Source organism: Pseudonaja textilis, chromosome 14 (assembly GCF_049901715.1).
Source record: "Pseudonaja textilis isolate UNSWEBS1 chromosome 14, rPseTex1.2, whole genome shotgun sequence".
Taxonomy (NCBI): Eukaryota; Metazoa; Chordata; class Lepidosauria; order Squamata; family Elapidae; genus Pseudonaja; species Pseudonaja textilis.
The window spans coordinates 9,353,363-9,376,990 of NC_142003.1; the positions used below are offsets into that span (position 1 = coordinate 9,353,363).

Sequence of the window (23,628 nt, forward strand, 5' to 3'; positions counted from 1 at the left end):
AATTTAAGAAGTGGAGACTTCAACTCCCAGAATTCTAGCTGGCAGGGGGATTCTGGGAATGGAAGCCCACATAGTGTAAAGTCGGCAAGATTGAGAAATGTTCTTGGCTGTGCTGATTAAAGGCGATAGAAATTGTAATTACACTTCTCCCAACATCCCAGTGGAGAAAAATTAAATGTACCCTTTTCACTCTTTCAACATCTGCATCCTCCCCAAAACGTATCGAGAAAGGCAAACATTTTTTTTTTTTAAAAAACCAACGTTTTAATTCTTATTTGGTCCTTTGGAACCTGAGCTTGAAAACCACTCATGGGATAATTCATATTATACAGGGAGCTGATTACAGATTTGATTTACAATTGATAAAATATCCTATGCTTTTTCTTAAGAGGTGCACAATATTTACATGATTAAAAATTATTCACAGCTCAGCGAGAGTGAACCGAAAAGACACACACGTACATTAGACACGAAAGAAAAAAAGGCTTAAGAAAGCGGAAATGGCCGACGTAAATTTCTGGACGGAACCCAAACGGATAAATGGGCCATTCCTGTGGCCCAGAACAATGAAAAGCGGAGGCCAACAAGTGAAGAGGGCAAAGGAGCAGAAGAAACAAACAAGGAGATGAAATTAAGCTTCCTTTCCGCTGCTACCTGAATATGGGTGAGGAATAAATGTTACAGGTAGGAAGTATGGTAAAAGATTGGCATTGCTGCTTCATTCCCCAAGTCCTGGCAATGCCATTTTAGCCTTCAGTTCAGGCATACCCTGTCCTTCTGGAGGTTTCCGTGCAATGCCGATGTCACTTCCTACACGTCAAAGCCCTTTTCCCTCCCCTCCTCCTGAGAGTTTAATGGTGTATTTGCAAACAAATCTGCTTTGACATCAGCGTTAATTGCTAAACATTCCTACCCGCCACCCAAACGTGCTCAAGGTTCTCCGGGGAAGAAGAATGGCTATTAAAACACATGGAGGCTGCCTTGAGCTCTCCACGAAGAGAGAGAGAGAGAAGAGAATCATAATCCCAAATCCTTCCTGCAGCCAGGAAAACTTCAGTTCAACCAACTCTCGACGTCAGAAGGGGGTATCAACACTTTGGAAGGATTGAGTTGCTGGCCTTTGGATGGGACAGGTCAACAAAACCAGCTGGTCAGATTTCTTGTAAAGATCTTCGTAACCTCACCCCATGCCACCCATTCCCAATGCACCTCCCAGCCCCCGTGGCCACTTGCCACTAAAGGCCGCTACCATTTTCCCGAAAGCGAGTGCTAGGAGACTGAAATGCTGGCTTTTCTGAACACAGAGCGGTCAACTTTGCTCTAGAACGGAGGTCTCCAAACTTGGCAACTTTAAGACTTGTGGGCTTCAACTTCCAGGATTCTCCAGCTGGGAGTTGAAGCCCACAAGCCTTAAAAGTTGCCAAGTTTGGAGACCTCCGTTCTAGAAGTTTGTCCACATCTTTTGTCCACATCTGGGTGAGCAAAAGCTGCCTCTCCACCAATTTTCTGGGTGAGGACCAGAGAACCGCTCCAATTCTACAGAACGCAGGATTCTACGATCAGCTGGGGAATCTATCCACTGGACACTGGAAGGATGACATTTCATGGGTGCAGGAGAAACGTCTCCAGTTCCTAATTTCCAGCGGCTGCGTTTACGCAGGAGCAGGTACACAACTTTCTTTAGGGATACCTAGATGCTTTTGCCTTTATCCTTTTCTCTGACTGGCCTGAGTTAATGCTCTCTCTATGGCTCTGTCCCATTTGTGATCAGCCCGCAGAGCTTTAAAAAAATTTTTTTTTTTTTTGCGTGGTCCAGTGCTTATTCTGCAGGAGAGTCCAACAGTCAAGACCCACAATTGTTGTTGTGCCACCGATCGGTAGACCAAGGACTCCGGAGAAGATTCAGCCACTGCCTATGTCTCCAGATGACTTGTTAAGCCAACTAGGGCCAAAGGTTGACCATCTCACGTCCCTTTGGTCTTGCTAAACAACAACTAATCTCTGGAGGAGACATGTCAAGCACGCTGGCCAAATCGTCCCCCCACTCCCAGTCGCACTGGGAAGCCCCCTGCCCCTCTCAAATTTCAAGCAAAGGGCACAAGTCCGCCCCTTCTCCCGGTCCCAGCCCCGCCATCCCTACGGCATCTACTGCCTAGACAAGAGGCTGGGGAAGAGGAAAGGGGCTAATCTCCTATCTGCAGCAGATTTGAGACAAACCTTCTCTAGATGCCTTCATCAGCACTAGTGAGCTGGACAGGAGACCATGGAGTTCAGGTTGTGAAGAGGAACATCTGCTCCTGGAGAGGAACATCTGCTCCTGCTGACGCCTCAGCATTCTTGAGTCCACACTTCCTCCAACCTTCTCTCAAGATCAAGAGGGCTGGCGAGAAGAACTCTATCCCTGCTTCCCTGGGTTGAACCCATCCTGTTTCACTAGAAACCAACCCTGCCCCGGATATACCCTGTCCCCGAGTCTGAACTCCACAGATCTTCGTGAGGCTCAGCTTTGTCCTCCTTCTGACCATCTGCCCGCCTTCTGACCATTAGAGGCCCACCATCTCCCGGCAGGAATTCATCTGGCCTTCATGGGAAGATGGAAGAATCTTCTACTGGTGGCTTCTCAAGGCCTCTATGGGAGGCTGAGCACCCAACGGCAGAAGGCTAAAAGTGCTAAACTCACTCCACGTCTTCGGGTGAGTCCACCTGTCAACTTTCCAGGTAGAGCTAAACCCTGCAGCATGGAAGGCAGAGGGACTCCACTAGTCTGTTTCCCTCTCCTCTCATGCCTGATTTCTGGCTTATCTTTCTTGGGAGGGGGGAGGGGGAAGGGCCCAAAAAGCAGAAATGGGGGCGTGTGCTCCCCTCCCTCTTTGAACAGCTAGAGAACCTCCACAAGGAAATGGGACTCCCAACTCTTTCTAAGGGCCGAGGTCCCGTGCATTCACTTCCTCTGCTTCGGCCCCCAGCTGCAACGCAAGGACCTTGCAATCCAACAAACGCGCACGGGTTTCACCTCTCTAGGGCAGCGGTCTTCAAGCTTGGCAACTTTTAAGATTCATGGACTTCAACTCCCAGAATTCCCCAGCCAACCTGTAGACCTGTGGACTTCAGCTCAATCGTCCAGGCCCAGGAGATTTATGGCAGGGGTGTTCAAATCTTGGCCACTTTAACTTCGACTATAGACCTCGACTCCCAGAATTCCCCAGTCAACCTTTTAGACCTGTGGGCTTCAGCTCAATTCAAGGAAGCTTTGCTGGCTGAGGAACTCTGGGAGTTGAAGTCCACGAGTCTTAAAGTGGCCAAGCTTGGGGGCCCCTGCCCTAGAGGACACCGATAAGGATACGACAACACAAAGACAAATTAAGACCTTTTGCCCTTCCCAGGCGGATAAAGCATTAGCTGGCCGTCCACCGAAACGGAGGCGTGGGCCTTTGTTCCTCGCCCAGCCCCAGGTAGGAGTGGGTGGTCAGAAGGAGGGAACCAGGGGGCAGGTGCCAAACCAAAGACACCCCCCAGCTCCGTGTCTTCAGGAGGGCTTCCGCTGGGTTGCAGCAATGAGTCCCTCCAGGAAAAGCACCCCACTCTGCACCACAGCTGCCTCTTGCACGTGTTGCATTGGGAGGTGGGTGCTGCATCCTGTGCAACCTGCTTTGGGCGGGGGGGGGGCGCTAGTGTGAAACGCCGCTCACCTTAGGCGACTGCAGGCCTAGGTCTACCCTGGTGGATTTGCAGGCTCCCTCTCTCTCTCTGGAAACCAGGGGTGTCTGACCTTGGCTACTTTAAGACCGGTGGACTTCGACTCCCAGAATTCCCCAGCCAGCATGGCTTCCTTGAATGGAGCTGAAGTCCACAGGTCTGGTAAGGTTGGCTGGGGAATTCTGGGAGTCGAAGTCCACAGGACTCAAAAGTTGCCGAGGTTGGACACCCCTGCCGTAAATCTCCTGGGCCTGGATAGCCGGTGCCAGAAGGGAGATGAAAGCTACCTCCTTCACCTTCAGGGGAGCCGAGGACCCTCTCTAATGCCCCCCGCCCTCAGCTGCTGACACCAGGAACCGCGAGGGAAGGCAGACAGACAGACAGACACATTCGCCAGAGATATATTGTTGCAGCCGTAGGATATCTGGTGGCTGAGGGAAGGACCGCGTCCCCGTGGGCCGTGCCGCTGGCAGCGCTCAGGCCGTTCGGTAGGGCTGGAAGCCTGCGAGGGGCATATCCTTCCCCACAGCTCTAAATTTTTTTTTTTCCTTGCTCTCCTATCCTGACCGCAGCTTTGGATAAAGTGCATCTTCTGTGGGGAAAAGGGAGGGCGGGGGAAGGAGAGAAGGGGGAGGGGAACCTGAGCAGCTCCCGGCCTAACCCTAGAGAACGGGAGACGAGGGGCTTCGTTTGAAACCCGCGACTCCTCGGTCCTCCTTAATCCTGACGGGCTCTGCACGGATGGCTGGGGCAATGCGCGAGACAGGCGGGGCTAGAAGAAGGCAGAAGCAGAAGAGGGGGCAGGGGGGCCCTTTGTCATAGCGGCCGGGGCCCGTGAAGTCCCGCCACCTCGGGGGTGAGCAGGGGGTTGTGCGTCCCCTTGGTGGACATCCAGTCGTTCAGGAACGCCTGGGTGGCCTTGCGGTGGGCCAGGCGGTGCGTGATGGAGAATCCGGCGTTTCCTTCCAGTTGGGATAAAATCACCAGGACCTGCCTGAAGGAGGAGAAGAACCAAAACAGAGAAAAGGGGAGGAAAGAAGGGTGGGAGAGGGAGGTGAGAGTGTTTCTTGAGTCTGAAGAATCATTAAAATCCACGCCAAAAAAGAAAGAACGTTTCAGCCGATGTCTTACAGAATCGCTAAATGGTGCAAAATGGGGACGTTCTCATCTAAAAGGAGATGAAAACACAGGGATTAAGCTCACTCTAAACCATCAAAGAGAGCCAGTTTGGTGCACTGTAGTGGCATCAGACTAGTAGACTGTGAGTTCTAGTCCTGCTTTAGGCACAGAGCCAACGGGGTGATCTTAAATTTTTCTGGCAGTAAATAACCGGTGCCCAGGAAACCGAGGTCAAACTCTCGGGAAGCTAAGAATCCATTCTTTTCTTGTTCCTTCCTCTTCCACGCTCTTATTATGGGAGAAGTCCCAAAGGTGCCTTTTTTTTCAAGAGACAATTGGACTTTCTGGTTTTTTTTTCTTTGAAGATGTTTCGCTTCTCAACCAGGAAGCTTCTTCACTTCTAGTAAAATTAAAATGAATAGAACTAGAACTAAAGAAGCTTCTTGGATGAGAAGCGAAACATCTTCAAAGAAAAACCAGAAAGTCCAGTTGCCTCTTGAAAAAGCACCTTTGGGAAATACTATTCTTATTCTTATTCAATTCTAATTTTAATTCTAATTCTAATTCTATTCTATTGTACCCTATGACTATCATTAAGCGTTGTACCTGATGATTCTTGACGAATGTATCTTTTCTTTTATGTACACTGAGAGCATTTGCACCAAGACAAATTCCTTGTGTGTCCAATCACACTTGGCCAATAAATAATTATATTCTATTCACTCAATAGGGCAGGGATTCACATGAAGTTTCAGAACCCGCTTGGTTTGTGGTTAAGGCACCAGACAAAAACCTCGGAAGGATGGAAGTCAACCTTGAGCCCCGTCAGGATCAAACTCCTGGCAGTGGGCAGAGTTTGCCTGCTTTGCTGCACTCTAACCACTGCACCGCCAGGATTTTTCTAGCTAGCCGGGTGACTGAGGGCCAGTCACTTCCCTCTCGGTCTTAGGACAATGGCATACTACTTCTGAAAGACCTTGCCATGAAAACTGCCAGGAATAATATGTAATAAATGAAGTGTCAGTTGGACTAGTGGTTAAGACACCGGGCTAAAAACTGGGAGGCTGTGAGCTCCAGCCCTGCCTTAAGCACAAAGGCAGCTTAAGTGACCGGCTTTGGGCCTGTCACTGTCTCTCAACCCTAGGAAATAGGCAATGGCAGAACATTTCTGAAAAACCTTGCCAAGGAAACCACAGGGATTAGTCCAGTCACTGATTTGCAGGCTGACACACATACGCAAGAGACCCCAAAATCTCTCTCTCTCTCTCTCATCTCTCATCAATCAATAATCTATCTCTATCTATCTATCTATCTATCTATCTATCTATCTATCTATCTATCTCATCTATCATTCTATCATCTATAATTTATCTATCCATCTATGTAACATCATCTATGTATCATCTATAATCATTCAATTTATCTACCAATCAATTTATCTATCTATCTATCTATCTATCTATCTATCTATCTATCTATCTATCTATCTATCTATCTATCTATCTATCATCTATAATCAATCAATCAATTTATCTATCTATCTATCATCTATAATCTATCTATCTATCTATCTATCTATCTATCTATCTATCTATCTATCATCTATAATCAATCTATCTATCATCTATAATCAATCAATCTATCTATCTATCTATCATCTATAATCAGTCAATCTATCTATCTATCTATCTATCTATCTATCTATCTATCTATCTATCTATCTATCTATCTATCTATCTATCTACCTATCTATCTATCTATCTATTATTTATTTCAAGGGCTGATTAGGGATCTTACTTCTCCTTAGCTTCAGCATTTGAATGGACATTGGACCACCCTTACCTGCAATGCTATTTTGCATTTCTGGGCTCTCACCTGTGCAGAGGTGGCACACTGTCCTGTGTCTTCAAGCTGCCCCGAGTGGACACAACATTGAAGCTATCTGTGCAATCACACTGGACGTGGAGATAGGACTTGGGGTGCCGGTTCTCCACCACGACGATGAGACCGGCCCAGCCGTGGGTCAGGTAGTAGCAGGTCATCCCTTCACGCCCCTGTTCCAGAAAGGAAAAAAACAATCCGCCTATTCCTCTGAAGGAGTCGTGCGTCAACACGCTGAAGGTTGGGATAAAATTTGCATCTCATCCAATGGTGGGATTCAAAATTTTTTTACTACCTGTTCTGTGGGCGTGGCATGGCTTGGTGGGCATGGCTTGGTGGGTCTGGCAGGAGAAGAATATTGTAAAATCCCCATTTCCACCCAACTCCAGGGGAAGGTTACTGCAAAATCCCCATTCTTTCCTCACCCAACTAACCTGCTTTCCAGCTCCGTTCTCCTGTGCAGGACAACAGAAGAAGACCCAGCCAATCAGCCGGGACTCAGGAGGCGGAGAATAGATGGGGGTGGGGCCAGTCAGAGGTGGGATTTGCCGGTTCTCTGAACTACTCAAAATTTCCGCTACTGGTTCTCCAGAACCGGTCAGAACCTGCCACCTCTGATCTCATCACACTAAGCCAGGAGCGTCCAACCTTGGTGACTTTAAGACTTGTGGACTTCAACTCCCAGAATTCCCCAGCCAGCACAGCTTTCTTTCAGCACAGCTGGGGAATTCTGGGGATTGAAGTCCACAAGTCTTAAAGTCACCAAGGTTGGACACCCCAGCTTCAAACGAAGAACCTGCTTGTGACATTCTAGGGATTTGAAGTCCACGGGTCTTCAAGTTGACAAGGCTGAATCATCCTTATGATTCAGTGGGTGGGTTGATCAACAGGTGACTCAATGATCCCAAACTCAGAGAACTGAAATATTTTTTTTTTAATTCCTTTTCTAATCATTTTAATGTCAATAAACAGTACCGCCAACCCCAAACCCAAACCTCTTGAAGAGACTAAAGAGGATGACGGCTACCAGCACCCACCTCATGCCGCTCGCCCTTGTTCTCCGTGAGGAGAATGATGGCATCGGCCAACGTGGTCGATTGGGCCTCAATTTGTTCTACCATCACGAGGCGGGAACCGTAGATGGCCAAGATGTAGCTGGAGATCTCGGCGGGTGGGCATTCGCTGCTCGACGTAGGGCTGGAGCCTTTGAAAGATGGAGAAATACGGAGACAGGGCTGTTGTAAGAGGCAGTGCCTTCAAGCTTGACACCTTCCTGCATGGCAACCCTACAACTACCGTAAGAGTAGGGTCAGACCTCCACTCCAGTCTCCAGGGAGAGCCGGAAGGGAGTAGGATCCAAAAGCCATCCCTGTCTGAAGAATCAAGAGCTCTGCCCCACAGCCCTTGGGAACTTTCGTTAACTTCTTCCGGGAAAACGTAAAACTCCCAATTATTCAGTTGACTATTTGGTGGAAGTTCCTTTTTTCACTGAAGAGAGCGAATGTCGAGGGAGAATTAAGGAGAGAAGGAAGGCATTAAGATATATTTGTCAGGGTTTTTTGTCTTGCTTTGCCTCCAGGTGCAAAACCGTTGTTCCCACAAGGAACAATCCCGCTGAGAAAATAATCTCATTTGCTTAGCTCTGCACTGATGATGTTAACCTAGTTTGGTAATGAAACGTCTGCCAGAAAACCATCAAGGTCAGAGAGCACCAAGGATGATTCCTCCTCCTCCTCCTCTTCCTCCCTCTCACCCCATTCCCTTCTAGCACTGCTGATGTTACTTAGTTTGGTAATGAAATGTCTGCAAGAAAACCACCAAGCTCAGAGAGCACCGAGGATCCCACAGTTCAACCCTGAGCTACAAAAATTCTCTTCTATCCAAGATCTCACTAAAAGGAGACCCCTTGGGGGTCTGGGGCTGATTGAATCACTGAGCCTTGGACTCCCCAGCTGCAGTTCAACAGCCAACACTTTCACACCGACTTCTGGAGAGTCTTTGAAAAGCAATTAAAAGCAATAGCACTTAGACTTATATACCACTTCTCAGTGCTTTACGTCCCCCTCTAAGCAGTTTACACAGTCAGCCTGTTGCCCCCAACAATCTGGATCTTCATTTTACCCACCTCGGAAGGAGGGAAGAGGCTGAGTCAACCCTGAGCTGGTGAGATTTGAACTGCCAAATTGCAGGCAGCTGGCAGTCAGCAGAAGTAGCCTGCAGTACTGCACTCTAACCACTGTGCAGCGTGGAAGGAAGGAAGGAAGGAAGGAAGGAAGGAAGGAAGGAAGGAAGGAAGGAAGGAAGGAAGGAAGGAAGGAAGGAAGGAAGGAAGGAAGGAAGGAAGGAAGGAAGGAAGGAAGGGCAATAGCAATAGCCCTTAGACATATACTGCTTCATAGTGCTTTCCAGCCCTCTCTAAGCAGTTTACAGAGTCCGCCTCTTGCCCGCAACAATCTGGGTCCTCATTTGACCCACCTTGGAAGGATGGAAGGTGGAGTCAACCTTGAGCCTGGGGAGATTCGAACTGCCAAACTGCAAGCAGCCGTTAGGCAGCAGAAGTAGCCTGCAGTACTGCACTCTAACCACCACACCAATGTGGCTCACCAAGGCTGAGTCGACCTTGAGCCAGTCAGGATCGAACTCCTCACAGTGAGTAGTGAGTTAGCCTGCAGTACTGCACTCTCACCACTGCACCACCATGGCTCTTCAAGAGCCCTTTTCTTCAAACGCCGGCGACTTTCTACCCGCTCTCAGTCCTACCCTCCAAGCAAGCCACCCACTGCTCTCACCTGGGCCTGAAGTCCCCAGCACTGGGGCAGTCCAGTGGTTGAAGGCACAGCACACCACGGCGTACTCGCCCGGCTCCAGCATGATGTCGCAGTTGACAAATTTCTTGACTGCTCGCTTGCTGTGGGCCATCAGGCGCCCTAGGCTGAGCTTGCTCCCATTGATGAAGGTGGCCCGGAACACCATGATGCAGAGGTCAAGGAGGTGGCTGTCCACAGTGTCCGAGCGTCTGAGAAAGGACGAGAGGGAAGGGGCTGCAGCTCAGAGCGCTTCTTGTCCATTTGGAGCAGGGTCCTCCAATCGTGGCAACTTTAAGAGGGGTGGACTTCAACTCCCAGAATTCCCCAGCCAGAAATGCTGGTCGGGGAATTCTGGGAGTTGAAGTTCACCTGTCTTAACGCTGTTGAGAAACGCTGTTAACGCTGTTGAGAAACCGTAATCTAAAGGATAGATAGGACTGGAAACCGGTTCGTGCAAAATCCTCAGGATTATGGTTCCTCAACCTTTGGCAGTTTTAAGACAGGTGGATGTCAACTCCCAGAATCCAGCAGGTGGACTTCAACTCCTGCGGGTGGACTTCAACTCCCAGAATCCAGCAAATTACCACTGCAGGTGAATGTAATAGCAGCTCTGGTCTCTACTTCATCAAGACAAAGAACCCAAGGTCAAGCACACAGCCCATCACACCTAAAGTGGTTAGCTGTATCTGTCCAGGGTTTCAAGCTGGCTGCTGACTGGGGACCAGTTCTACTGGCAACATCCTCAAAATAATCGTTTCCCAACCTGGGCAAGTTCCCCAGTCAGCAGCCAGCTTGAAACCCTGGACAGATACAGCTGATCACACGCGGTGTGATGGGCTGTATGTGTCCAGCCTGAAATGGACACATGTATAGCCACTTTATTTAGCCCTTTTTATTGATTTCCTTTTCTTTCTTTCCCTTTGCTGATATTGGAGGGAAGGGTTTCGGGCTTGCCACAATCCTAAGGCGGGAGGAGTGGAGATAGAGGGGGTTGTTTAGGCCAGATGGTGTTTCTTCCCGTGGGAATGAAAGCTGACCTTACCGAGACCTGGAGGTGGAGTTTGATGACACCAGGCAACATAGATTTACTTCTATTGGAGAATGTGACTTTCGGAGATCGTTTCTAACTCCCAATATTATGTGGTGTAATTCCGGATTATGGCAGATCCGGAATTACAACAGACTTTGCCAATTTGATGCTATTCTAAATAAAAGAAATTATTATGGAAGATGGACTTTGCTGTTTTCTTTTTTTGAATGGATTTCATCGCTTGGAAACCTGACAGTACGCTTGACCCCGGATTCAAGGCGACTGTCTAGGTCTTTATGAAGTAGACTCCAAAGCTACTATCCAGTTCACCTGCGATGAACATGATCTCTCTCTACCATCTGCCGGATTGGGGTGCAGTAGGACAAGAAAAACGAGCTCATCAAACCAAGAGGATTGATACCATAAATCAGGGGTCTTCAAATTTTACAGCTTTAAGACTTGTGGACTTCAATGCCCAGAATTCCCCCTTCCAGCCATGTCGGCTCAGGAATTCTGGGCGTTGAAGTCCACAAGTCTTAAAGTTGCCAAGATTGGAGACCTCTGGTTTAGGAGGATGGGATGAAGGGCATAAACCCTGATCCATGAAGATGACAGGCAGCCTTTTCCTGGAGTGAAACATATCAAAGCTTGGATTCACAAACCACCATGGCTGAACATAGAACCGTCCGGAAGTGCTACAAGCCTCAGTTGGTCACCCCAATTGGCTTGATCTTCCCCCTCACCTGCTGCCTTCCTGGAAAAGGGCAAACTCCAAAGTTGCTCGCTCCAGCACAGTCAGTGACGTGACCGTGATGGGCCCACTGGCTTTGTTGGGAAAAACCGCCTGCACCCGCACTTCGTGCCAGTCTGAATGGAGCTTGCAGATGTCCACGGAGTCGAAATACCTAGCAAAAGAAACCAACATCTCTTAACTTTAGGCCGGCTACACACACACTCACTCTCTCTCTCTCTCTCTCAACTCTCTCTCTCTCCACTCTCTCTCTCTCTCTCTCTTGCTCTGCCCAACCCACCTCACAGGGTGGCTGTTATGGAGCAAATAGGAGGAAGGTGGCGTGCATGGGATATGTCCACAGTCTTGAGTTATTTGCAAAAACAATAGAGGCAGAAGATTAGATTAGATTGATAGGTAGACAGATACAGGGCTGGGCTTCAAAAAATTTAGCAACAGGTTCTCTGCCCAGTTGCTGGGTGGGCATGGCCTAGTCGGCCTCCTGCACCACAGCAGAGGGTGGCATTTTGCTCTCCGGAGGCTTTCCTTCAGCCTCTGAGGGGGCGAAAACAGCCTCCCCGGGTTCCAGAGGTTCTCTGGAAGCTGGAAACTGCCCCATTTACGGCCTTCCCAAACTTCCAGGAGGCCCGTTTTTCGCCCTCCCTGAGCCTCTGTGCACACTCTGCACTTACCTGCATCTAAAATGGGCCACGTGGGGACTCCTGGGAGGGGTGGGAGGGGCCAGAGTGGGATTTGGGGGTTCTCCAAAATGCACATAATCTTAGGAACCCCCAGCTGTCCACCCCTGGATGGATGGATGGATGGATGGATGGATGGAGAGAGAGAGAGAGAGAGAGAGAGAGAGAGAGAGAGAGAGGGGTTAGATAGACTGACTGAGTAGATATAAATATTAGAGATGAGATAGATAATAGGTAGGATAGGTAGCTATAGGATTAGAGATGAGATAGATAGATCAATAGATCAATAGATGATAGACTGAGTAGATAGATATAAATATTAGAGATGAGATAGATAATAGCTAGGATAGGTAGATATAGGTATTAGAGATGAGATAGACAGATAAGATAGATACATAGACAGACAGATATAAATATTAGAGATGAGATAGATAAATAAATAGGTAGGATAGATATAGGTATTAGAGATGAGATAGATAGATAAATAGATGATAGACTGAGTAGATAGATATAAATATTAGAGATGAGATAGATAATAGCTAGGATAGGTAGATATAGGTATTAGAGATGAGATAGACAGATAAGACAGATACATAGACAGACAGATATAAATATTAGAGATGAGATAGATAAATAAATAGGTAGGATAGATATAGGTATTAGAAATGAGATCGATAGATAGATCGTGTGTGTGCGCGTGTGCGTGTGTAGCCAGATAGACAGGCAGACCCAGGAATCATTTCTACCTTGTGATCTTAAAATCCACAACCTGACAAACCCACAGCCGAACCCAGGCGCTCTGAGACACAGCTGGCTGCCCCTGGGAAATACCTGATGAAGTCGCTGTATTCCATCCAGAAGACCCCCTCGCTGCTCCCGTGGGGCATCAGCTCATGACGCAAATGGGAGGGCCAGTGGGGCCATTCGTCGGACCAGCTGCCATTCCAAGAGAAACGGCCCCAGGGATTACGAAGTCGCAGCAGTCTGAAAGGGAATTAAGGAGGGGGGGGGAAGAGAAAGGTGGGTTACTTAACTCTTACTCTGAGCTAAGTATAAGGTATAAGCTCTTCACTGTAGCAGAGTAGAAGAGCAGACGGACCTGGTAGGGCGGAGTTAAATGTGTCATCAGCCTAGAATCATTATGCTGTGCTACAAACGGTCCAAGTCCAACCCTTCTTGAATTCTGTTGACCCTTATCTGGCACCCAACGTAGTACTGATCTTCAGTTGATGAGATTAAAGTTAGAGGCAATTATCAGGAACATAAGTTCAATACGAAATCGGCACCAGGTCAATGGTATTGAAGGAGTTGGGACATTTGTGGCAACGTAACGATTCTAGGTCGATGAAGCATTTAATCCCGCCCCCACCCTCCCAGCTGTGCCTGCTCTTCTCCTACGTTTACAGAGGTACAAAGATTGGCACTGCTCTGCCTTCAGAAAAGATTAAAGAGTTTACAGTGGATTGAATGAATAAGCTTCCGAATATTAGAGCCCTTTTTATCTGCTGCCTTAGGTTCCAACAAACTGGATGCCCAGGTGTGTTTGCCAAGAAATAATTCCTGCTGTGCTTTTAAACAGGAAAGTGTGCCAAGGGTTACAGCTTACCCTGCAGAAAGCCAGCAAGAATGTAAGGTGTTTTTTTTTTTATTTTAAAAAAAGGACTATAACCTGATTTAAAAAGCCTTACATGATTACATTGGTTTCACTTGATTATCTGGTGGTTTGAACATATTTGGCAGCTGGCTCAAAGCAATGTTCTGGAATCAAAGAGATGGTTTTTTAAATTTTTATTTTAGATGTTTCCCATTGGTGGATTCTTTCTCAATCTAGATGGTTATTTTACCAGTGTTTGGATGCACACGTGATGTTAAGACAATATCCGTTTACCCAGATTAATGTTAATTAACTGGCAAGCAGTTATGGTTTGTTTAATAAAACCATGGCTCAGTTTTAAACTCAAACACGGTCAGCAAATTGAAGATGAGAACAATTAACCAGTGGAGCACTTTGCTTCCTGAAGTTGTGGTGTTCCATCACTGGAAGCTTTTAAGAAGAGACTGGACAGCCTTTTGTCTGAAATGGTATAGGGTCTCCTGCTTAGGCAGGGGGTTGGACTAGAAGACCTCCAAGGTCCCTTCCAACTCTGTTCTTCTGTTATCAACATTTTAAAATCAAGAAGGAAAACCGTGGTCCACCGAACCCATCCACCTAACAGGTCTCTTATAGCCTAATTCTGGCCATGATTGGTGAATCCTGGTTAGGTTGTTTCTTGCTAGTTTTGAGGCTGAGAGCATTCCAAAGGTTTACATAGCAGGAGAAAAGAAGAAGATCCAGCTACAGCAATAGCACTTAGACTTATATGCCGCTTTACAGTGCTTTACAGCCCTTTCTAAGCGGTTTACAGAGTCAGCCTCTTGCCCCCAACAATCTGGGTCCTCATTTTACCCACCTCGGAAGGAGGGAAGGCCGAGTCTACTTGGAACGAGTCAGGATTGAACTGCTGGCAGTGGGCAGAGTCAGCCTGCAATACTGCATTTTAACCACTGCACCACCAGGAAGGAGAATGAGAAAAGGAATAAGGGAGGGAGGGAGGGAGGGAGGGAGGGAGGGAGGGAGGGAGGGAGGGAGGGAGGGAGGAAGGAAGGAAGGAAGGAAGGAAGGAAGGAAGGAAGGAAGGGAGTCAGCCTCTTGTCCCCAGCAATCTGGGTCCTCACTTTACCCACCTTGGAAGGACGGAAGGCTGAGTCCACTTGGAAGCAGTCAGGATTGAACTGCTGGCAGTTGGCAGTGTTAGCCTGCATTTCGGCATTCTAACCACTGTGCACCATGGATGGATGGATGGATGGATAGATGGATGGAAGGAAGGAAGGAAGGAAGGAAGGAAGGAAGGAAGGAAGGAAGGAAGGAAGGAAGGAAGGAAGGAAGGAAGGAAGGAAGGAAGGAAGGAAGGAAGGAAGGAAGGAAGGAAGGAAGGAAGGGCACTGGCAATAGCACTTCTATACTGATTCACAGTGCTTTACGGCCCTGTCTAAGCAGTTTACAGAATCAGCCTCTTGCCCCACAACAATCTAGGTCCTTATTTTACCCACCTCGGAAGGAGGGAAGGCCAAGTCAACCTCGAGCCCGGTGAGATTCAAACTGCCAAACGTCTAGACTGAAAATGACTCAATCTACATACCCCTAATTTTAAAGCAAGCCAGCCGCCCACGAGCAGAGGGGCCAGGATCATCAGCGTAGCTGTGCTTACCTGTATCCTTGCACATCCCGTACATCCAATATGGAGTAGGCATGCCGTGGGCGAAGACCCATGCTTTCATAGGCTGCATCATCTACTTTCATGTTGCCTCCTCCACATGATGCTCCCATGAGGAAGCTGAAGAGTAAAAACGGGAATAAAATGTGGGGATGGGATGAGGGAAGAGAAAAGGGAAAAAAGACAAAAGATCTAGGCCAGTGTTTGCCAACCTTGGCAACCTCCAGATGTGTGGACTTCAAATCCCACAGTTCCACAGCTATCTTGGCCCCTGCTAAGAATTCTGGGAGTTAAAGTCCACCTGGAAGGTACCAGGACTGGGTGTGGCTTTCAGTCTCATTTGATAGTTTGGGGTCGCCAGGGTGCTTTCTTAAAAGGCAACTGGACTTTTTTTTTTTTTTTTGCTTGAAGAAGTTTCACTTCTCATCCAAGAAGCTTCTTCAGTTTCGCTTCTCATCCACGAAGCTTCTTTAGCCAAAACTGAAGAAGCTTCTTGGATGAGAAGCGAAACGCCTTCAAGGGGAAAAAAAAAACAAAAACAAAGAATACCCAGTTGCCTTTTGAAAAAGGGACAACCATGACCTGGATGACTGAGAATCTCCACCGACTTGGAAGTTAGGTATTCATCCTCGACATTTTCCAGAAATATATTACGTTTTTCAATTTCTTCATGGTTTATTAGGGGGGGGGGAAAAGCTGACCAGGATCATAGAGGCATGTCCTGCTTCCCTGATCCTTGAATTACACAACAAATATTGTGACCTTTTTCTTAGGACTAATCCACACGTGTGGCAAAAGGTGTTGGTAAAACCCTACACCGGACTGTCTTCAACTGGGGTAGGGGAAGAGATATTATTTTGGGAGAACATATTTTTCCATGGGGGGGGCGGGAGATCATTGCAATACTGACGCAAAGGTCTCTGGAAACAGATTCTCCTTTTGAGGGAACACCCCGGGGGAAGAGCCCATCTTCCACTTCCTGATCTGGGTGGTGGACTACAGGTAGTCCTCTACTTACGACAGTTAATTTAGTGACAAAGTTACAACGGCACTGAAAAAAAAAGTAGCTTATGGATGTTTTTTCGCACGTATGACCGTTGTAGCATCCCCCACAGTCACGTGATCAAAATTCAGACACCTGGCAGCTGGCATTTATGTGATTCCCCCGTTTGCAACCTTCTGAGAAGCGAAGTCCGTGGGGAAGCCAGATTCCCTTCACAACTGTGGGGCTCACTTAACAACGGCAGTGATTCGCTTAACGAATGCGGCAAGGAAGGTCGTAAAAAATGGGGGTGCAATTCACTTAGCAGCCAAGCCACCGAAATGTCGGCTGAACTGTGGCCGTAAGTTGAGGACTATCTGTCCTTAATCAGAGTCAAGAGCATTGTTGGGGCTCCGGTATTCACCTCTATTTAAATCATGAGCCTCTAGCCAGATCTTTCAGAGCTTAAAAAGGATTTATTAGGAGTAGACATGCCGGTGCTATCTGGGTGTAGCCGACTCTGAGACATATCATTCATTGTCACCCTCGACCCTGGTTTTCCCCCACCCCCACGGTGTATCATAATTCATATTCTTCAATGGGACACCTCCATAGCCCAGAGTCATCAATCATATTCTCCAGTTAGAATTTTGCAGCAGCAGAAACTTCAGTCACCTAGTTACCATCTTCGAAAACATTGACGGAATGCACTACTTCCCACCCTCCCTTTCTGCTGGCAACTCTTAAAATACCAGAGAAATATTTAATGAGTTGACATGCACTAGGCCAAGGGGCTGGATTCTCTTGGGCTCCTCGGGATATGGACTTTGTCCTCCTCCAACCTTAAAAGGGAAGCCCCTCCCTTCCGCCTTGTCTTACCCAGCCTCCTTAGAACTCAGCATTTTGGCCCAGATGAGGTCAGTGTCAATGGCCTCCTCGCGAGGGTTAGTGGAGCTGACCTGCAGCATCAGGCTCTCGCAGGGAGCGCCGGTGAGTGTAGCCAGGCCTTCGATGGCGCGCCCTGCTTGGAGGGCGAAGTATGAACCGTGGAGTTTGGCCAAGGCCTTCTCAATCAGAGCCACCCATAGCTGTTTCCTCTGAGCCTGGGAAAGGAAGACAAGGATACCGAGTTGGATATTCAGGTGGCAACAAGACAGATTCCTCTCTCCTTGTCAGGTGCGAGACACTGAAGATGCTCCTAAATAGCTCCTAAATTGACATCTGCCCAGAGGTGGGATTCAAAAATTCCGCGTAAGATTGGAAGTATCTAGGCAACGTTTCGATGAAGATGATGAATGAGACTTCATCGAAACGTTGCCTAGGTACTTCCAATCTTACGCGGGAGAAAACCCGAATAACCAAAGATCCACCTACTAATACCCGCGAGAACCTCATGTATATATATATATATCTCATTCAGCTTTGTTCGGGCATTTTCCACGTCATTGTAGTTGTGCTTTTAAAGTTGTAGCAACGTTTCGGCAGAATCTCATCTGCTATCATCAGGCTTCTGTATTGTGTTCATCTGTGAGTCAGACTTTTACAGTTCTATAGAAGCCTGATGATGGCAGATGAGATTCTGCCGAAACGTTGCTATAACTTTAAAAGCACAACTACAATGACGTGGGAAAATACCCGAACAAAGCTGAATGCCATACATGTAAGTACCTGCGAAAACTTAAGAAAACATACATATATATATATATATATATTGTTTTTGCTATGTTTTTATAATTTTTCTTTTTACATTTTCAAGGGGAAGTACCAAGCAGAGTCTGAATGATGAGATTTACAGGATATAAAATAGACATTAGAAATTTGAATGTTATAATTTTAGAATGCGCAAATTTAATGTTTAATGAGATATGATTAATATGATAATAACAATAAGACTTAAAGGTGTTGCACTCTGATTGGCAATCATAGGGGGAAATTTTGCTTTTTAAGAATGTTGGAAGAGAACATAGGAAATTGTAAACAAGACAGACGAAAGTATAAGTATAAGGAATGAAAAGGTATAGAAATTTAGGTAAAAGAAATACAATTGAATAAGAAGAAAATGAGATAACCGTAAAAGAAAAGTAAGAGAAGTAAAGGGAAAAATAGTGAGAAGTTGGAAAAAAGAGTAATAAGATATGAAGTTGAATACATAAGATGAATATGCATATGAAATTGTGTCTGTATGGAAATGTGATAACCTGGAACCATGCTGCATTCAAATAAGAATTATTTGCTTTGTTAAAACTCAACAAAACTTGATTAAAAAAAAAATCCCAACAACCGGTTCTCTGCCCAATTGCTGGGTGGGTGTGGCCATGGTGGGCATGGCCCACTGGAACTTCCAGGAGGGGCGTTTTCACCTTCCCCAGAGTTTGGAGGCTTCTTTCGGGTCTCCAGGAGGGTAGAAACGGCCTCCCCCAGGCTCCGGAGCCCTTCCGGAAGTTGGAAACAGGCCTGTTTTTGGACTTCGGGGAGGGCCATTTTCCACCCTCCCAGAGCCTCCGCACAGACTGCTGGGAGGGCGCGGGGTGAGGTGGGCGAGGCCAGCTGGTTGTACCAGTTCAGCGAACCAGGTGTAAATTTAACATCCGGTGTTGCCCGGACTAGCCTGAACCGCTGAATCCCACCCCTGCGTCTGCCTATGTTACAAGAATCTCACCAGACTGCTTGCCATGATTCCAAGCTAGGCCCTCGCTTGATCCCTCCCCTCCAGCCTAGTTGGCGTTGCGGGGGGAAGCACCTCTGGGACAACCATGACCTGGATGACAGAGAAACTCTGCAGATATTTTTCAGCTCTCATTCCCCAACAGTCACCTTGATAAAAGCCCCTTTCCCCAATTCATGGCACCCACTTGGGAGAAGAGGAGATAGCCACACTCATCGCAGGGCAGCATGTCATCTACCAGCACGGTGGTCCAGGTGCCATCTTTGCATAGCCGGACTTGGTAGGCCCCCTCGGGGCACATGGTCCGTGTGATCATGACCCTTTCTACCAATTCGGGACGCTCTGCCAGCACTGCCAGCGCACTCAGGAACCTGAAAGAGACGGGCATCGGATGAAGATCCCTAACTGTGGAGAGGAGAAGCCCACTTAACTCGTGAGAATGCTTCTGGCTGGGTGGCCACATACCATTAAGCCGAGTTTCCCAACCTTGACTACACTTTTAAGACATTTGGACTTCAACTCCCAGAATTCCCTAGAAAAACCGGAAGTGCCGAAAACGGGCCCATTTTTCGGCTTCCCTCGAGCCTCCAGGAGGGCGAAGGCGGCCTCAAATGCTCAAATCGGCAGGGAGCCGTACGCATGTGCAGTGCAGGTAATGGGCAGGAGGGGTGTTGCGCACGCATGCTTGGGGGAGCAGGGTGCATTGTATTGTGGGTGCCAGTGCACACTTTCGGCACAGCACAACAAAGAGATTCACCATCCCTGCCCTAGCTGATCCTGGTCATGTGAGTCGAGTCACCTTAAGACCACTGAATGATCTCAACAGTGTGAGAAGCTCCACTTTGGGAAAACTGATGCACAGGTAGTCCTCAACTTATGACAACAGAGCCCCACATTTCTGTGGCTAAGTGAGACATTGGTTATGTGAGTTTTGCCTCATGTTACAATATTTCTTGCCACGGTTGTTAAGTGAACCACTGCCGTTGAGTTAGCAACCCCGTTGTTAAGGGAGACCACTTTCCTCGTTGACTTTGCTTGTCAGAAGGTCACAAAAGATGATCACATGATCTCGGGACACGGCAACCGTCACAAATATGAGTCTGTTGCCAGGCGCCTGACTTTTGATCGCGTGACCACGGGGATATCATGTGAAAAAGGGTCGTGAATCCCTTTTTTCGGTGACGTTGGAACTTTAAACGGTCACCAAATGAACTGCTATAAGTCAAGGACTACCTGCATTGTTCAGGTTTCGCCGGTAAAGCAGCATACAAGTCTCATCAGTGATATGAGAGGCCAGCCTCTGTCTATGGCAGGGGTGTGACACTCGCAGCCCACGGGCCAGATGGGTCACACTGCTGGCCACGTCCACCCCGGTTTTGTGAGGGGGCAGAAAAGTGGTGATATGTTGTGTGACGAGGACATGTCATCGCAAGTTTGACCCTTCCTGGTCTATAGTCTTTCCTTTTTTTAAGAGGGCTGTTTCAGCAGGGGGCAGCATCTGACCAACCTTGCGTGGACCGAAAGGGTCAAAAGCAGCTAGCCCTTCCAGGAATATCAAGAAAGTGGGAATTGAGGAAGCATCCTGGAAGGACGGGAGGGCAAATGCCAACGTGCCGCTGAAAACATTTCCCAGGCTCCAGGTTGACTCAGCCTTCCGTCCTTCTGAGGTGGGTAAAATGAGGACCCAGATTTTGGGGGGGCAATATGCTGACTCTATAAACAGCTTAGAGAGGGCTGGAAAGCACTGTGAAGCGGCATATAACTCTAAGTTGCATTGCCATTGCTCTTCCTTTTTTCCTTCCTTCCTTCCTTCCTTCCTTCCTTCCTTCCTTCCTTCCTTCCTTCCTTCCTTCCTTCCTTCCTTCCTCCCTCCCTCCCTCTCTCCCTCCCTCTCTCCCTCCTTCCTTCCCTCCCTTCATCCCATGGTGCACAGTAGTTAGAAGGCTACTTCTGCTGCCTGCAGGGTTTCTGCAATTTGGCAGTTCAAATCTCACCAGGCTCAAAGTTGACTCAGCCTTCCGTCCTTCTGAGGTGGGTAAAATGAGGACCCAGATTTTTGGGGGGCAAGAGGCTGACTCTATAAACAGCTTAGAGAGGGCTGGAAAGTACTGTGAAGTGGCATATAACTCTAAGTTGCATTGCCATTGCTCTTCCTTTTTTCCTTCCTTCCTTCCTTCCTTCCTTCCTTCCTTCCTTCCTTCCTTCCTTCCTTCCTTCCTCCCTCCCTCCCTCCCTCTCTCCCTCCTTCCTTCCCTCCCTCCCTCCCTCCCTCCCTTCATCCCATGGTGCACAGTAGTTAGAAGGCTACTTCTGCTGCCTGCAGGGTTTCTGCAATTTGGCAGTTCAAATCTCACCAGGCTCAAAGTTGACTCAGCCTTCCATCCTTCTGAAGTGGGTCAAATGAGGACCCAGATTGTTGGGGGCAAAAGGCTGACTCTATAAAATGGCTTCAAGAGGGCTATAAAAAGCACTGTGAAGTGGTTTATAAGTCTAAGGGCTATTGCCATTGCTTTTCCTTTTCTCCCTCCCTCCCTCCCTTCCTCCCTCCCTCCCTTCCTTCCTTCCTTCCTTCCCTCCCTCCCTCCTTCCATTCCATGGTGCACAGTGGTTAAAAGGCAGTACTGCAGGCTACCTCTGCTGCCTGCCGGTCGCTTGCAATTTGGCAGTTTTAATCCCACCAGGCTCAAGGTTGACTCAGCCTTCCGTCCTTCCGAGGTGGGTAAAATGAGGAGCCAGATTGTTGGGGGGCAAGAGGCTGACTCTGTAAACCGCTTAGAGGGGGCTGGAAAGCACTGTGAAGCGGTATACTTATAAGTCAAAGGGCTATTGCTTTTGTTATAGGTACCCATAGCCATACTTTCACGCTTGGTTTGTTATGGATGCCAGCCTGGCCTGTCGGTGGAAGTAACGCCAAACACCATCCGCTCTTGGTTTGCTTACCAACAGTTTCCAAGGAGTCCCTGCAGGATATCCGAAGGTCGGGGTGTCCGGAAAACTGACCACTTGACCGACCGGTCTTTGAAGATGTTGCAGTTGATTTCGTGAGGCCTCAGCCACTGCTTGACTCGCTGCTGGACGCTGTCTCCTTCGGGAAAGCCAACCGACTTGGGACCGGGAGGAAAGCTGTCATCCACAAAGTTGACCTTGTTCTGCAGGGACAAGGTTGAAGAAGTCAAGGCAATTCCTGATGGAGACGAAGTTCTACATAAATGAGAAGATGAGAGGCAGGCTGGCATTTGGGAGGCCTCCCCCTGGTTCTTCCCTTTCTCAGCTACATAAACAATGTGTCAGGATTCCGCCAGTCACCCCCATTTAAACCATGAGTCTCGAGCCAAACTTCCAAAACTTCAAAAGGATTTATTGGGAGTTAACATGCTGGCACTGCCTGGGTGTAGCCGACTCTGAGACACAGCATTCATTGTCACCCTTGACCCTGGTTTTCCCCTCCACCCCCTGGGTGTATCGTAATTCATATTCTCCAATGGGACACATCCATAGCCCAGAGTCATCAATCATGTTTTCCAGTTAGAATTTTGCTCGGCAGAAACTTCAGTCACCTAGTTACTATCTTTGAAAAGTATTTATGGAATGCACTTTCGGTTTGCAAGCTGCTGCACTGCTCCCCGCTCCCTTTCTGTTGAGAACTCGAAAAAAACCCCCATAGAAATATTTTATAAGTTGGCACAATGGTTGTCTATGGAGATTCTCAATCATCCAGGTGAGGGTTGTCCCAAAAGTGCTTTTTATTCAAGAGGCAACTGGATTTCCGTGTTTGTTCTTTTGAAGACATTTCCCTTCTCATCCAAGAAGCTTCTTCACCTCTGACTGGATGATGGGGGGGTGGAAGGATTTATATTCCTCGCAGACAGCTGGTCATTTGCATCCTTTTAGAGGGTCGCTGAGGCCACTTGCAGGTTTGTCTGCGTCCTCAGGGACAACCTGAGTAATACAAACATTGTGGAGCCTTCCTGCAATTGCTGAAAAGGACTGTGTTGTGGAGTTGTGCTTTCTGGTGTTTTCTGCCCTGTGTCCTTTCTTGATGAACACAAGGCGGCTCCACACCCATTTGCGCCACTCAGGTGACCCTGAGGACACAGACAAACCCCCAAGTGGCCTCAACGACCCTTCAAAAGGATACCAAATGACCAGCTGTCTGCAAGGAGTATAAATCCTTCCATTCTCCACCATCCAGTCAGAGCTGAAGAAGCCTCTTGGATGAGAAGTGAAACAACTTCAAAAGAAAAAAGAAGAAAGTCCAGTTACCTCCTGAAAAAAAAAAAAAAAGCACCGTTGGGATAACCAATGACTGGAACTTAGGAGAACAAGAGCCCAACATACAGGTTGTTCTTGACTTACAACAGTTCATTTAGTGACCGTCCAAAGTTACAGCAGCCCTGAAAAAAGCGATTTATCAACATTTTTCACACTTATAACCATTGCAGCATCCCAATGGTCACGTGGTCAGAATTCAGACACTTGGCAACTGGCATGTACTTATGACAGTTGCAGTGTCCCAGGGTCATGGGATCAACTTTGGCGACCTTCCGGCAGACGAAGTCAATGGAGAAGCCAGATTCACTTAAGAACCGTGGGAAGAAAGGGTGCAAAATGGGGCAAAACTCACGTAACGAATGTCTCACTTAGCAACAGAAATGTCGGGCTCAGTTGGGGTTGTAAGTCGAGGACTACCCCTGCACAAGGAATCTCCAAATTGTTTTAACTTCAGTCACTAAATGAACTGTGGTAAGTCAAGAACTACTACCTGT

General features: G+C 47.8%; 1 protein-coding gene across 7 annotated transcripts in view; it reads right to left on the reverse strand.

Moving 5' to 3' along the window:
• Window positions 1–238: 238 nt before the first annotated feature.
• Window positions 239–23,628, reverse strand: part of CAPN15 (calpain 15) — a 114,286-nt gene continuing 90,896 nt past the window's right edge. For 5 of the 7 annotated variants that reach the window (XM_087912450.1, XM_087912455.1, XM_087912449.1 and 2 more), the window contains 10 exons: window positions 21,803–22,011; window positions 19,050–19,233; window positions 17,077–17,300; window positions 15,210–15,335; window positions 12,793–12,945; window positions 11,277–11,438; window positions 9,486–9,712; window positions 7,734–7,900; window positions 6,691–6,869; window positions 239–4,690 (listed from right to left, as the gene is read on the reverse strand). In XM_087912450.1, coding sequence (XP_087768576.1) covers window positions 4,513–4,690; window positions 6,691–6,869; window positions 7,734–7,900; window positions 9,486–9,712; window positions 11,277–11,438; window positions 12,793–12,945; window positions 15,210–15,335; window positions 17,077–17,300; window positions 19,050–19,233; window positions 21,803–22,011 — 1,809 coding nt within the window. In that variant the 3' untranslated portion in view covers window positions 239–4,512. The remainder of the gene's footprint in view (window positions 4,691–6,690; window positions 6,870–7,733; window positions 7,901–9,485; window positions 9,713–11,276; window positions 11,439–12,792; window positions 12,946–15,209; window positions 15,336–17,076; window positions 17,301–19,049; window positions 19,234–21,802; window positions 22,012–23,628) is intronic. The other 2 variants (XR_015739529.1, XM_087912452.1) reach the window with 2 other exon arrangements.